Below are 14,742 nucleotides of genomic sequence, written 5' to 3'. Positions count from 1 at the left end.
GACTTACATAGAGAGTTATAGACTTGCACAGAGAATCATATATTTACACAGAGACCCATAGACGCACATGGAGAATCATAGATTTACACAGAGACACATAGACTCGCATAGAGAATCACAGACTTACACAGAGACACATAGACTCACATAGAGAATCATAGACTTACACAGAGACACATAGACTCACATAGAGAATCATAGACTTACACAGAGACCCATAGACTCACATAGAGAATCATAGACTTACACAGAGACACATAGACTCGCATAGAGAATCATAGACTTACACAGAGACACATAGACTCGCATAGTGAATCATAGACTTACACAGAGACACATAGACTCGCATAGAGAATCATAGACTTACACAGAGACACATAGACTCACATAGAGAATCATAGACTTACACAGAGACCCATAGACTCACATGGAGAATCATAGATTTACACAGAGACATAGACTCGCATAGAGAATCATAGACTTACACAGAGACACATAGACTCACATAGAGAATCATAGACTTACACAGAGACACATAGACTCACATAGAGAATCATAGACTTACACAGAGACCCATAGACTCACATAGAGAATCATAGACTTACACAGAGACACATAGACTCGCATAGAGAATCATAGACTTACACAGAGACACATAGACTCGCATAGTGAATCATAGACTTACACAGAGACACATAGACTCACATAGAGAATCATAGACTTACACAGAGACACATAGACTCACATAGAGAATCAAAGACTTACACAGAGACCCATAAACTCACATGGAGAATCATAGACTTACACAGAGACACATAGACTCACATAGAGAATCATAGACTTACACAGAGACACGTAGACTCACATGGAGAATCATAGACTTACACAGAGACACATAAACTCACATAGAGAATCATATACTTACACAGAGACACATAGACTCACATAGAGAATCATAGACTTACACAGAGACACATAGACTCACATAGAGAATCATAGACCTACACAGAGACACATAGACTCACATAGAGAATCATAGACTTACACAGAGAGACATAGACTCGCATAGAGAATCATAGACTTACACAGAGACACGTAGACTCACATGGAGAATCATAGACTTACACAGAGACACATAGACTCGCATAGAGAATCGTAGACTTACACAGAGACCCATAGACTCATAGAGGGAGGCGTTTATTGAGTTGATAATCTGAGGCTTGTCACCAATGAATACAGACAAAAACAACTCAGCACATTAAAACACGTTTGTCATTCACGTGGTGAGATTCCAGCTCTCAGGCTTAAACATAGATGGATATGCGACCACCACTCTTGACAAGGCATGAACAAGGTGTGGCTGCAGAAGTAGTTCTGTAGGATCATCTTCCAGGGAAATTATTTGACACGAGGTTGATGCATGGCTCGCTGCAGAGTTCCGAATGTATATTTCCTCGTCCCGTGATTTGACTCTCATAGCATAACTGGAATGTATTATTTTTTAAAGGAAAAAAAAACAACATATTATTTTAATAAAGATGGGGGCATTGCAAAAAAAAATGTTTTGGGCACTACATTCTTTCCCATTGTTGGGCAGCGTGGCCGATGAAAGCGTCCGGTGCTCTCTCGAGTTTCGCTTACTCTGCACGCGAATTCATCTCTCGCCAACAGCTCCGGAAGCTTCCGCAGCCCGTGGAACGCATTTCTACTCTCGAGCGTGCACCCTGAAGGTCACGCGACCTCCGTTTGGCCCTGACGTTTCTGAACGATCACTTAACATTTTAGCTTCGCATTTTTTTGTGGGGGGCGAGGGCGGGGGCAAGGTTTGCGTGCTGTTGTCCAAGGTTTCTAGTCCGTCAAGAATGACATTTTTTTTAGCTTCCCCTCGAAGGTTTTTCCGTCGTCCCTTTTGTCCAAAAAAGTTGTGGCAAGTCGTCAAAAGGAAAAGACGGTCTAGACACTTTGTCTTTGTCATCATTGTCGTCATCATCACGGTGCGATTGTGACCTTTGGTATAAACTGCCTTGGATCCCCCCCCCCCCAGCAAAAAGTAAAACATTGTTAATAAAATATAATAGCGCAGCCCTGCAATTGCTTGCTCAAACAACCGCTGGTGGAAGGACCTCCACCTCGAGGGAACTATACAGAGCCCCTCTAGAGGGCATTTTGGCGTCACGTTCCACGCAGGCAAAGATCGTCTGGGATAGCGGTGGGAGTCCTCACAATTTACCCCAAAACACGAGGCGGCGAGCATTGTAAAAAAAAAAAACAACTTGCCACTTGTTTCATCTGTCACACAAGGAGATTGAACTGGCGATCCTCCGGGTGGCAGGCCCAGTGTGTGCGATCGACAGAACCGTGGGGAGTGTCCTGTGCTTAGTTTAACCTCAACTAAAACTGAACTATTTTTATTTTAACACCTAAGGCCCACTGAGCTGTAAAGCTCTTATTCAGAAGCCACCTGGCCACAAGTGATAGCTAAACGGAATTGGCTTATAGTGTGAACATTCATATCAGCCAAATACTCTGAACGCATGCTGATTCTAAATGTGGAGGGAAAAATCGGAGGACCTGGAGAAAAAGCCACACGACCACGGCAAGAGAGATTGTAAATGTTGCGGATTTGTAAATGTTGTGGATTTGCTCTCCAACACACCGGTGTGCTGTACTAGTAACGAATTGGGATGTTCTGTTTACGTGACAAACCTTACTAATCGGCTGTGTCGGGTGGTGGCGGGTCTACCGACACATTTATATTTACGCGATCTAACCCCAAAAAAACCTGTATATTACGGATGATATTGGTCGTGAAAGCCTACATGTTAAACTCACAGGGAGAGAGACATCCAAACTCCAAATATCCAGGCATCATGGTCAGGATCGAACCCACGGCGTCCTGCATACCGGTGCGAGGTAATTAACATCTCACCACCGTGGTGCCTCCGCACCGTCACGCATGAAGGCTGCCGCACGATGGGAAGTTACGTTGCGAATGTGACGGCGACTCTCCGGCAGGCTGACTCACAGGCGCACTAACACGCGGCGTAGCTCGAGCCTAATGCATAATGCATGACTAAAATGCAAAAGCAAGAACTTCACGGGTAATGAACATTTTTTTTTATAATTGATTATAATTGATTGAACGGGAATCAGTTCACGCTTAAAAAAATACATAAAAAGTATTAAATTAGAAACAAAGAAAAATAATGCCAATATTATGAAATAATCCCTTTTTTTAAAAAACGATAACAAAAATAAAAACCCCCGAAAAAATATACACTTGCAATGAAACGTAATGAAAACGTAATTCGCTTAACTGGCACTCTTTTTCTTTACTTACCATAATAACATTTCAACATACACCTTTCCTTTCACGCTATTAAAACGTACAACCGCATTACGCTTATACGCCGTTGTAAACTATTGCTCTCTGTTGTGACCCTGTGATTGCCAAGTTTCCAATTAAAATTTCAGTGGCCTGCTTTTTTTTAAAAAAAGCGATTTTAAACCGGAATGAATTCTTCCGCACGCAGGCCATTTGTTTTTTTGTCTGCTTGCTTGCTTGCACCTCACTCAGTTGCACACAATTCGAGGGAAGAGAAGATGTGGGTGCAGGTCAGTGCCGGATTATCCTCGTAGCAAAAGTAGCTACATATGTAGTAGCTACTACATGTGTAGTAGCTACTACACGTGTAGTAGCTACGGGCCCCGCACTTTCAAGGGCCCAGCGCTAAATGCTTTCAAGCTATCAATTCCGGTTCAGTGATTCTGCACTTGCTCTATTACTATAGTACTATACCACCTTCAACTTTTATGTACGACTGGGTGTTTAAAGTTAGGGATTTGTCGTATTATCTGGCTGTATAGCAAATGAAAAAATACAATTACTTTACTATGCAAGTAAAAAAAATGTATATTTTAATCTTTATCTGTTATTATTAAAAACAATTTATGGCCCCTTTGTAACATATGGCTACAGGCCCCGTACTAGCTTCATCCGGTACTGGTGCAGGTGAAAGGAGCAGGTCAGCAGTTGGTTCTCGTCCCCATTGTCGGCTACTGGTCTACTCCCCCCTTGTTGAATTTAGTTTCAACCGTGTACCACCCTCGCCTGCCTGACCCAACATCGCCCTGAGAAATAAATGTACGAAATAACGAACGTCCATATATTAACCCAATGGGCAATTTTGTGAGGTTATCCTACCGAGCTGGTATCTGCAAGCGAATATAAAACAAAAATGTCAATGGGCACCTCTGTGTGCGTGACGTTCATTGTTCGCCCTCCGTGGTTGCTCTTGGAAACCCGCATTGTTCACGGTCAATGTAGTGCGTTATTCTAGGTGACCATGCGGATTTGCATTTCATCGTTGCTATTTTATATTGGCGGTTTCATGCTCGATTATTTACCTATGACTCTCGTGCGTCATATCATTTCACACATTTATACATCGCCTCAGGTACCCCCGGGGACATTTCCACGTACCCCTCCAGGGGTTCGCGTACCCCCCTAGTTGGGAGCTACTGGGGTTAGTGCTGTCTCAGTTGAACTTATTTCGCACCACCGTATATCGCCAACCGTGCTAATCGGAGGTGCTGGGGGGGGGGGGGGGTAACGACAAAAAATAAATACAAAAACAACAACAGATTTTGATTTAAAGCTTTCGTAACTGCAGGGATTCATATTCTTGGTTCTTTCGGTAAAGTCACGTAGAAGGGAAACACTTTTTTTCAAATTGTCTTGCTGTGTTTTTCACACCTAATGATTGCTTGTGTTGCAGTCGAAACGTCGTGAGAATTTTATTGTTTTATATTTGTATTATTTTATTGTTTCCCTTCTACGTGACTTTACCGAAAGAACCAAGAATATAACAACAGAGTTTGCATGGGCGATGGGGGCGGCGCTGGCCGTAAATACAATTTTTCCCCATTCAATAAAAACAAGTCAAAAAAGGATTTCCTGCTGAAATGAGCATTTCAACTCCTGTTTATAGCCCTGAGGCAGTCACGTCCTCCTGTAGACCAGGCGAGTCAGTTAACATCTCGTAACCTTGGCGCTCACTTCCATTTCGTTCCTTAACTTTGCACTCAATCTTTGTTCTTTGACGGGACCCCACTCTATTTCCCTCGGTCAGGGAGCTGGGGAAAAAAAATATCACATTCCGTGGACGAAATCTCCATTGTTTCCTTTGAGAAAGTGAATCGTTTTTTGTTCAGTTTTAAGACACACACACACGCACTTTGCAGGGGTAACTATAGACATGCAGTTGACTTCACCTTGTAACGACAGGCATCAACTGTGCATCGCCACTGTTCGAAGGGACAGAAGCAATGTTTGCTCAAAGCCGGTGCACACACCCGGGCCCCCCAAAATGTATTGGCTGCTGCCTTCAGCCCCATCTTATCTGCCCCCCACTCTCTGCCACAGTGTGCGAAGGGCGCGCCTCGGAACTGCCGTGCACCGAGAGAGAAATTAATTTGAGTTTAACACGTAGGCTTTCGCGACCGATATTATTCATGATAAGGGTTTTTGGGTTGGGTTCAGTGTTGCCGCCCTGCTCTATTTAAGACCGGGAGCAGATGGATTGCTTCACTATTCTGGTAAATCGCCCGATGATGCTGGATGCAATTACCAGCGAAACGTCATATTTAAATTCTAAATGTCGTGGATTTACTCTCCAACACACCAGTGGGCTGTAGTAGTAACTAATTGCCGTTTTCTTTACGTGACAAATCCCTTACTTATTGGCTGTGTCGGATGGTGGAGGCTTACGACACATTCATACTGACGCAATCTCACCAAAAAACCTTTATTATGAAGAAATTAATTTACAGTTTTTGGTGATGCCGCTGCTGCTGCTGCTGCTGCAGCCCGCGACAGAATGCACGACAATGACAACAAGAAAAGACTCGGCACGTTCTGTCAATAACATCACCGTGGCCTTAAAAGGGGAAAAAAAGCTATAATATATAAGAGATGGTGTGCCAGGCAATTGGTTCTTTATTGCACAGCACATACGTGGAAATGCACCTGAGAAAATCTAGAAGATGGGCTGGGTCGGTCAATGCGAGTCCATTGGTTCGCGACGTAAACGTACAGCCTTTGTATCAATCCACTGCTGGATGAAGGCCACCCCCCCCCCCCCACACCATCCTGGAGTTGTGGGAGTTATTGTTTGACCATACTTTCACCGTGCCGGTCACGGGAGCATAGAAGTAGGTGCGGTACAGCGATGGACGTTGCTGCACTGCCTTCCGCTATCCGCAACGTACCCCATGCCGGCGCTGCGCATGGCCGCTGCCCATCCTATGGCTGTCCGAGCTCAGCCCCCGCTTAGCGTCCTGGATCTGCCGACGTTGGCGCGTGTGGCGGGCGATCTGGTGGGGGGCATTGGTTCCGCTACGAGGCAGCGGAGGCATCGGGGAGTGATCGCTCATCCTGGTGTACGCTAACAGCACGCAGCAGAGTTGGTGCTGCTGCTGCTCTGGGGGAGGGAGGCCTCGTGCCCCCCATTCTAAATTATTGTCAAGTCCAAACATGTTAACGGTAGACAAAAGGAAATGCCTAATTACTCGTTCAGTTCAGCGTTAAAAATGTGTTTAGGGTTTGGTAAATATGAACTGTGACGTGGCCCCCATCAGTTTTTGCTAGCAGCCCCCTCCATCCACCCCCCCTCCCCCCCCCCCCCCCGTCGCTTTACAAAAGGTCATCCTACAGGGTTCAGGTCTCAATTTTGTATAACCAGGTGTGAGAACTCTGGAGACCAGGAGAGAGTCTCAATTTGCAAGAGAGGCCTGGGGTCACTGAAATGTCAAATAGCAATTAAACATGAACATCGAATTGCAGCGATGAAGCAAATAGCAATTGTTGAATTTGAGACGCAATCAGTAACAGTGCCCGGACATAATCAGCATTCATTCAATGCATTTCCACTTAAAAAACACTGGCTTGGACAATTTTTTTTTATTCCACATCCTCCCTCACATCTTTCATTTATGGGAATAGATGAACATTCTTACGTTCCGGGCGGTAGTTTGCGGTGCATCGATGGTATCAGGCAAAAGTTCCACACCGAAATCATCAGAGCAGGTCATGGGGGGGGGAATTTTATTTGGGGGAGAGTGGTGGCTTGTTAATACCGTTCTGGGTTCAGGTGTTTAAGACTGGTCTTAAGTTTAAAGTATTTTAAGACTGGTCTAAGGTTTAGGTATTTTAACAATGGTCTAAGGTTCAGATATTTTAAGATTAGTCTAAGGTTCAGGTATTTTAAGACTGGTCTAAGGTTCAGGTGTTTTAAGACTGGTCTAAGGTTCAAGTTTTTTAAGATGGGTCTAGGGTTCAGGTATTTTAAGACTGGTTTAAGGTTAAGGTATTTTAAGACTGGTCTAAGGTTCAGGTATTTTAAGACTAGTCTAAGGTTCAGGTGTTTTAAGATTGGTCTAGGGTTCAGGTATTTTAAGACTAGTCTAAGGTTCAGGTGTTTTAAGACTGGTCTATGGTTCAGGTATTTTAAGACTGGTCTAAGGTTCAGGTATTTTAAGACTAGTCTAAGGTTCAGGTGTTTTAAGACTGGTCTAAGGATAAGGTATTTTAAGACTGGTCTAGGGTTAAGGTATTTTAAGACTAGTCTAGGGTTCAGGTATTTTAAGACTGGTCTAAGGTTCAGGTGTTTTAAGACTGGTCTAGGGTTCAGGTATTTTAAGACTGGTCTAAGGTTCAGGTGTTTTAAGACTGGTCTAGGGTTCAGGTGTTTTAAGACTGGTCTAGGGTTCAGGTATTTTAAAACTGGTCTAAGGTTAAGGTATTTTAAGACTGGTCTAAGGTGCAGGTGTTTTAAGACTGGTCTAAGGTTCAGGTTTTTTAAGATGGGTCTAGGGTTCAGGTATTTTAAGACTGGTTTAAGGTTAAGGTATTTTAAGACTGGTCTAAGGTTCAGGTATTTTAAGACTAGTCTAAGGTTCAGGTGTTTTAAGATTGGTCTAGGGTTCAGGTATTTTAAGACTAGTCTAAGGTTCAGGTGTTTTAAGACTGGTCTATGGTTCAGGTATTTTAAGACTGGTCTAAGGTTCAGGTATTTTAAGACTAGTCTAAGGTTCAGGTGTTTTAAGACTGGTCTAAGGTTAAGGTATTTTAAGACTGGTCTAGGGTTAAGGTATTTTAAGACTAGTCTAGGGTTCAGGTATTTTAAGACTGGTCTAAGGTTCAGGTGTTTTAAGACTGGTCTAGGGTTCAGGTATTTTAAGACTGGTCTAAGGTTCAGGTGTTTTAAGACTGGTCTAGGGTTCAGGTGTTTTAAGACTGGTCTAGGGTTCAGGTGTTTTAAGACTGGTCTAGGGTTCAGGTATTTTAAAACTGGTCTAAGGTTAAGGTATTTTAAGACTGGTCTAAGGTGCAGGTGTTTTAAGACTGGTCTAGGGTTCAGGTATTTTAAGACTGGTCTAAGGTTGAGGTATTTTAAAACTGGTCTAGGGTTCAGGTATTTTAAAACTGGTCTAAGGTTCAGGTGTTTTAAGACTGGTCTAAGGTTCAGGTGTTTTAAGACTGGTCTAGGGTTCAGGTTGGGCCGAATGAAGTCATCCATTGATACAACAACAGCAACAACAAAAAACCCCATCCCAAGAGTGAAAGTTCCACCGACAGAAACATCGACATGGGCCGAGGGAGATTCTTGTGACCGGCGCGCGAAACCGACAGGGACGTGGCGGAGGGGTTGCCGCCCCGACGACCGCTGCCCTCCCCCGCTGACCTCCCCCGCTGACCTCCCCCGCTGACCTCCTCCGTTGACCCCTTTGCCTCCTCTCCTCGGCCCGCCCAGGGCTTCGAGCGGCTGCGCTCCGAGGGCCACCTGTGCGACGTGACGCTGCTGCCAGGAGACGGGGACGAGGCTTTTCCCGTGCACAGGGCCATGATGGCCTCCGCCAGTGACTACTTCAAGGCCATGTTCACAGGTGAGGTCATCGTCGTCCATCGTCGCCATCGTCGCCATCATCGCCATCATTGTCGTTATTGTCATCTTCATTGTTCGTCATCATCATCATCATCAGCGTGAACATTTTATTTATTCATTTAAAACAAAAAAAATATGACATCGCTAGACCAGCCTCGCGATTTTTGTCACCCATCAGCAAGCCAAAGCCGACGACACTGTCGCCAAAGTGAGTAACAGCTGCATGCTACGAGCCAGAGAGAGAGAGATCCCCGCAGGTCCAGAAGTTACTATTTTATTACTAGCAATTCTAGATTTGAAGCTTTCGTGACTGCAAGGATCCATACTCTTTGGTTCTATTCGGTAAAGTCACGTAGGTAAAAAATAAAACAACAAAAATCACGACGTTTCGTAATCTGAAACTTGCAAGTGAAAATCAGACGGCGACGTCATATTCATTGCATCAATTCGTGTGCAATTTGTAAGGCCGCGGTGACACAGACTTATTTAATTTTAAGGTTATAATCCCTTGTTCATCATGACTTCCTTTTAACTTTGATGTCTCAATAGCGTCACGGAGATCGCGTGACGTGAGGGTTCTGCCTTTGTAGTGAGGGTTGTGAGTTGACGCTGAGGGAGGGGAGGAGGCGCCTCGCCCCCCCTATGTGGAATGACATCACCCGCTAATTATTATTAATGGAGTGGGGGGGGGGTCCATTTGGAAGACGTAACCTGCTCATGATTATTAATGAGGGGGGCTGTTCGATGTGGAGTGACATCACCTGCTCATGATTATTAATGAAGGGGGGGTCCATATGGAGGACGTGACCTGTTCGTGATTATTAATGAGGGGGGCTGGCCGACGTGGAGTGACGTCACGCGCGTGACACGCAAACAGACATTCATGGCTCATTTTCGTAGTAATATGAATGTTGAACTTCTTTCGCAACGTACGTAGCCAACCGTGCTAATCGGAAGAGCGCTGTGGGGGTGGCGTGGAATTGGGAGGGGGGAGAATAGCACCTTGCAGAGTACCGATCTAATTCACTTCAGCACCATCCAACTGCACGCGTTTAACACTCACACAGGCAACAGCAATGGCAGGACGCAGTCCACGCAGCTTGCCAGCAAGCACTGGCACGGTGGGACCCCAGCCTTTGGTGCATCATTATCGCCGCACGGCGGCCTTGGAAGCTCGCATAATTGTCAATCATTCTACCCGCTAGCGGGCTTTAGAAACCCAGGAGGGTAGACCTTGCTGCCTCTATACCAGGGGTCTCCAACCCCCGGTCCGTGGCCTGTTAGGAACCGGGCCGCACAGCAGCAGGAGGTGAGAGCGGTGAGTCCGCACGTGGCCCGCCCCCATTATTTTATTATTGACCACTTGAGTCCGCGCCTCTTTCCCGCACTGCGCACTCAGTCTCAGTCACGTGGTGTTGGTAAGCCCACAAGCTCTAACCCCCTAGTAGCCAGAATTAGTAAAAAAACAAACGTCGCTGGAGAGATTCTTTGAAAAGCTGTGGTTTTCACACCTGATGATGATTGCTTGTGTTGCAGTCGAAACGTCGTGAGAATTTTATTGTTTTATATTTTTATTATTTTATTGTTTCCCTTCTACGTGACTTTATCGAAAGAACCAAGAATATGCGTGTGTACTGTGTGTGTATCGTGTGTGTGCTGTGTGTGTACTGTGAGCATCTACTTCTACCACATAAAGTAGAATCAGAATATTTATTTACATAGGAGGAATCCAATGAGCTATAAAGCTATTTTTCACAGATGTGTCAGTAGGGGCAGGGGGTAAGAACGTCACGACAACAAACGAAACAATAACAACATAATGGGAGCGCACAGTATAAAAGATTAAAACGAAACCGCCCCCATCCCACCAGACAAAGCCCGCTGAGATGTATTAAATTATTTTCCAATAGCGACCTGGCCACAAATGACAGCTCAACAGAACGGCTCATCGTGTGGACATTTGAAGCAAGCATTGTCGCCGATGCGTTACCGATGCGTCACAGGGTTGCGCCTCAGCTCATGCTCCCTCTTGGTCACGTGAGCTGCTGCGGGAGTTTCCATTAAAAGGTTCGCAACACGTGGACGACCTTTATTCCATCCCCGTCAATCCATTATCAGTGCCCGACCTCATTACAGACCAATTCACACCTTATTGGTCACCCCGTGGTGCCCTTACACATCACAACGTGCATCCTACAAAGCCCCATCACAAGTGAGAAACACAAACGGATAGAGAACATTGTTGTTGTTGTTGCTGCCTGTATTGAAACGGCTGTACGCCGCGTGGACCTGCAAACTCAATTTCCCCCTGTACATGAATCCGGAGTAAGCCGTACGGGTTGACACGGTCGGTTATTCCAGCGGCATTCGTCGCTTGGCAGGTGCGGCGCATGCTGCCGCCGTTCAGATCTGGGGGAAATTCCGGACACTTTGGGGGGCGGGTCACAGCGTTGTAGCACCGCGCCGAGCGCCTGAAAACGCACCGGGTGGTTACGGTAGAAGTGGAGCCACTCATGGTTCTTGATTGCGGACGAGCGGCGATTGCACGGGAGAATGGACGGATGCCTGCTGGGTCTAGACCGTCACCACGTGGCGTGAATCGCGTCAATGTGTGCGTGGCCACGGTGCCGGAACCCGATGAGAGGGGAGTTGGGGGGGGTAAAGAAACGTGCTCCTCGTTCGCACGTTTCCAAATCAGATCTATCGCTCAACATTCGTGAATGGGGAATGGGGGTGGAGTGACCCGCCAAAACCCCCCAAGCCAACAGCATCCAAAGGAATGGGGCTTGCAGTACAAGGGTTACGAAGCGTAATTTATATTATCCGAGGCCCTGTCACCCGCGAGTTTTGTGACCCGCGGATAAGAGGAGCGACCCGGAAATCATGACGAATGACCACCGTGCTGACGTATGGTGGAAAAAAAAAAACCTTTTGACCAACACGGTGTGGCGAGGCCTTCATACATTGGTCGGCCGAAAATGCCTCGAGATTATTATTGTTAAGATTATTATTGTTCACGTTTATCCGTAGATAAGCCACCTGTAAGCGCTAAATTCATCCGATTATCCGCGTCACGTCACAACGACACGGAGTGAGCCCAGGGTGGATATGTCACGAGTCAATTTTTCCAAAGATTACGGATAATGCGATCCTCCAATAGAGTCAAACGTCAGACATCACGTCGGATACGAAACGAATACGATGGAGTTTCACTTGCACAGTGAAACACAACTCCCGATTAGCACGGTTGGCTACGTCCGGTGGGAAAGAAGTTTAAACAAAGACAAAGATCCCCCGTGTAGCCTTAAAATACTGTTGGGGGCAAATGTTGTTAGCGAGCACCTATAAAGGCCAGCACAGCACACGAGGGGGTGGGTGGCCAGCACCACGCCAGACCGCCTTTGTCTCCCAAGTGGCGATGTTTACACACCGCACCAGGTACTCATTTGAGGATGAGTCGACCTAGGGGAGGCCCAGGACCGGTTCAGATAATCGTCACCGGTGTTGGCCGCGAGGGGGAATCGAACTCGGGTCGCCGGGTTCGTAGCGCAGCGTTTGCGCTAACCGCTCCCCATGAAACGCACCTCCGGTTAGCTCGGTTGGCTACATACGGCGCGAACGAAGTTTGACACACACACACGCACACCGAGAGCCCGTGCGCGTGACTCGTTTTTCTTTCTTTTTCTTAAACGATTCACGTCGCCAGCAGGGGAGAAAGCTGCGCAAGTTGTTTGGCCAAGGTGACTGCTTTGCTCTGCCACGAATCTCACGGCTCCCACGCATGCCGAAGTTCTACTCGTGCCGTTGCTTTCGTCGTCCTCGTTGTGTTCTCTTTGTTTTCTTATCGCGTGACTCGGTCGTACAGCGTCGAGGAGCACTTGATGAAATGAACACTGCATCTTGCAAGCCCTTCGGAGGCCAACTTGGGCAGACGGGAGTTTGAACGAGAGAAGATATTTCACGTGGCGTTAAGGCCACATCGCCTGGAGGCCTGGATTTTACCGGTCTCCCTTTTCGCCGAGAGTCTGCGGCAGTGTTCAGATCGATACCGCCCCGCCGGATAACCCCGACACCCCCCACCCCCCCGGCACGCACACCGCGTGGCACGGCACGATCCAGAGAGACGATCAGCTTCACGAGGCACCGCGGTGCCAGAAATGTATAATCAAACAATCTACGCAACAACAACAAAAACCACCGCACACAAACACCGCAATCGATGACCTTAGCTTGCGCGAAACGATAAGGGGAAAAAAATAGTTTTCCCTGAAAGTACGACTCGATCGCTTCGATTCAGAAATTCGACAGATTTTTGTTGTTGTTGTTAAACCCACTCCCTCCGCCACCACCACCACCACCACCACATTCTAATTTTTTTTGTGAGTCGATAATCCCTGAATCATTTCAACCGGCGCGTCACGTTCCACCGCCGCCCCGCGTACGAAGCAAGACTTAATTAAAACAGCCGTGCTTAACAAGAGCACCGCCATCCAATCCCAGCCAGGCGCTAATCGGGGCAGCATTACATAAGCGGGCGTTTTGAGTGGCAAGGTGTTGGGGGGGGGGAGAACGCGTCTCACCGATCTGGTGGTGGAGGGCGAAAATAGCGGAGGGGAAATGAAAATGCGCACGCGCTGGTAAAAGTTAAGTGCTTTTGTTTGTGAATCTTAACACATTCAAGCGGTGCTGTATAATTATTCTTCACCATCTCTCGATGGCATGTCCGCTCATCCGTAACCAGTGCCAGGCATATGTAGGCTTTAACCCGTGGTTCTGTGGACTAAAAATGACAATTTGTATATAAACCCCTTCATGCAACTGCCTTGCGAAACAAATAAGGCCAGAATGCGTCCGATCTCGGGCGGAGTTAGGCCTAGATAATTGCTTGGATGGGCGACAACCAGGCATAACAAGTTTCATAGGCTGTGGGGCTACAACATCGGACGCCAGGTGGTAGCCCACAGAAAGCAGAAGACGTCTCAGCCGGTGGAGGTGTGCGTTAAAAGAAGCACGTCGCAGCGGCGAATTGAAATGCACGAGTTAAACGTAATAGCAGCGAGGGTTTCTGGAGTGATCACGAATTAATATGCAGAGTGAAACATCACAAGTGGCAAATGTAAGAGAAAAAGCGTGTTCTCTCGCAACATATTGAAAGGTAGTTAAAGGTAGAGTCGCAGCCCTGCAAATTGCTCGCTCTCGCCACCGTCGGCAGACAGGACCTCAATTCGAGACACTTCTAGGCAGCGCACCCCCGCCCCCCCCCCCCTCATGCGAGAGTATTTGGCCTACTCTTCCACACTTGGCCAGACGTCTTGTGAGAAGTGGAGTTACCCACACTTTACCCCACTATACGCGAGTGCTGTAGCCATTTACACTGCTGGGGTGGACAGAAGTGGGGGGGGGGGGGGGTGGGATTTAAAAAACTTGCCCCTCCAACCCTCCCCCCCTCCTCCCCTCCCCATCGTTTCAACCTGCGGCACCGGGAGATGGAATCGAACCGGCGGCTACTCGTGCGTAGATCGCAAGGTCCATCGCCGTCACACTCGCAAGAAGCAGGGCTTGAAACGAAACAAGCCTCACATCGGCAGACACCGATGTGAGGCTTGTTTTACGGTGGTGGTGGTGCTGGTGGTGGTGGAGACGTGGCGGCGTTTGTGCTGGTGGTGAATCATTCCGAGCCTAATGAGCACCCTGCCTGCCAGCAGAGTTGGGGACATTGCGACGAAAATTGGCAGGATTAGCGCCGGCGCTGTTGTGCGAGCGCAGCGGTTGCTAGGCGGACCACGGCGTGTTGAGT

General features: G+C 47.1%; 1 protein-coding gene across 5 annotated transcripts in view; it reads left to right on the top strand.

Annotated features, from left to right (window-relative positions):
• The window catches only part of LOC116953284 (kelch-like protein 9), an 85,898-nt gene that overhangs the window by 37,809 nt on the left and 33,347 nt on the right, over positions 1–14,742 (top strand). For all 5 annotated transcript variants that reach the window (XM_032973356.2, XM_032973357.2, XM_032973355.2 and 2 more), the window contains one exon: positions 8,814–8,946. In XM_032973356.2, the coding sequence (XP_032829247.1) occupies positions 8,814–8,946 (133 nt within the window). The remainder of the gene's footprint in view (positions 1–8,813; positions 8,947–14,742) is intronic.

Source organism: Petromyzon marinus, chromosome 51 (assembly GCF_048934315.1).
Source record: "Petromyzon marinus isolate PM22_M1 ecotype Great Lakes invasive population chromosome 51, UKy_Petmar_22M1.pri1.0, whole genome shotgun sequence".
Lineage (NCBI taxonomy): Eukaryota > Metazoa > Chordata > Hyperoartia > Petromyzontiformes > Petromyzontidae > Petromyzon > Petromyzon marinus.
This window is presented reverse-complemented; position numbering and strand designations above follow the sequence as displayed.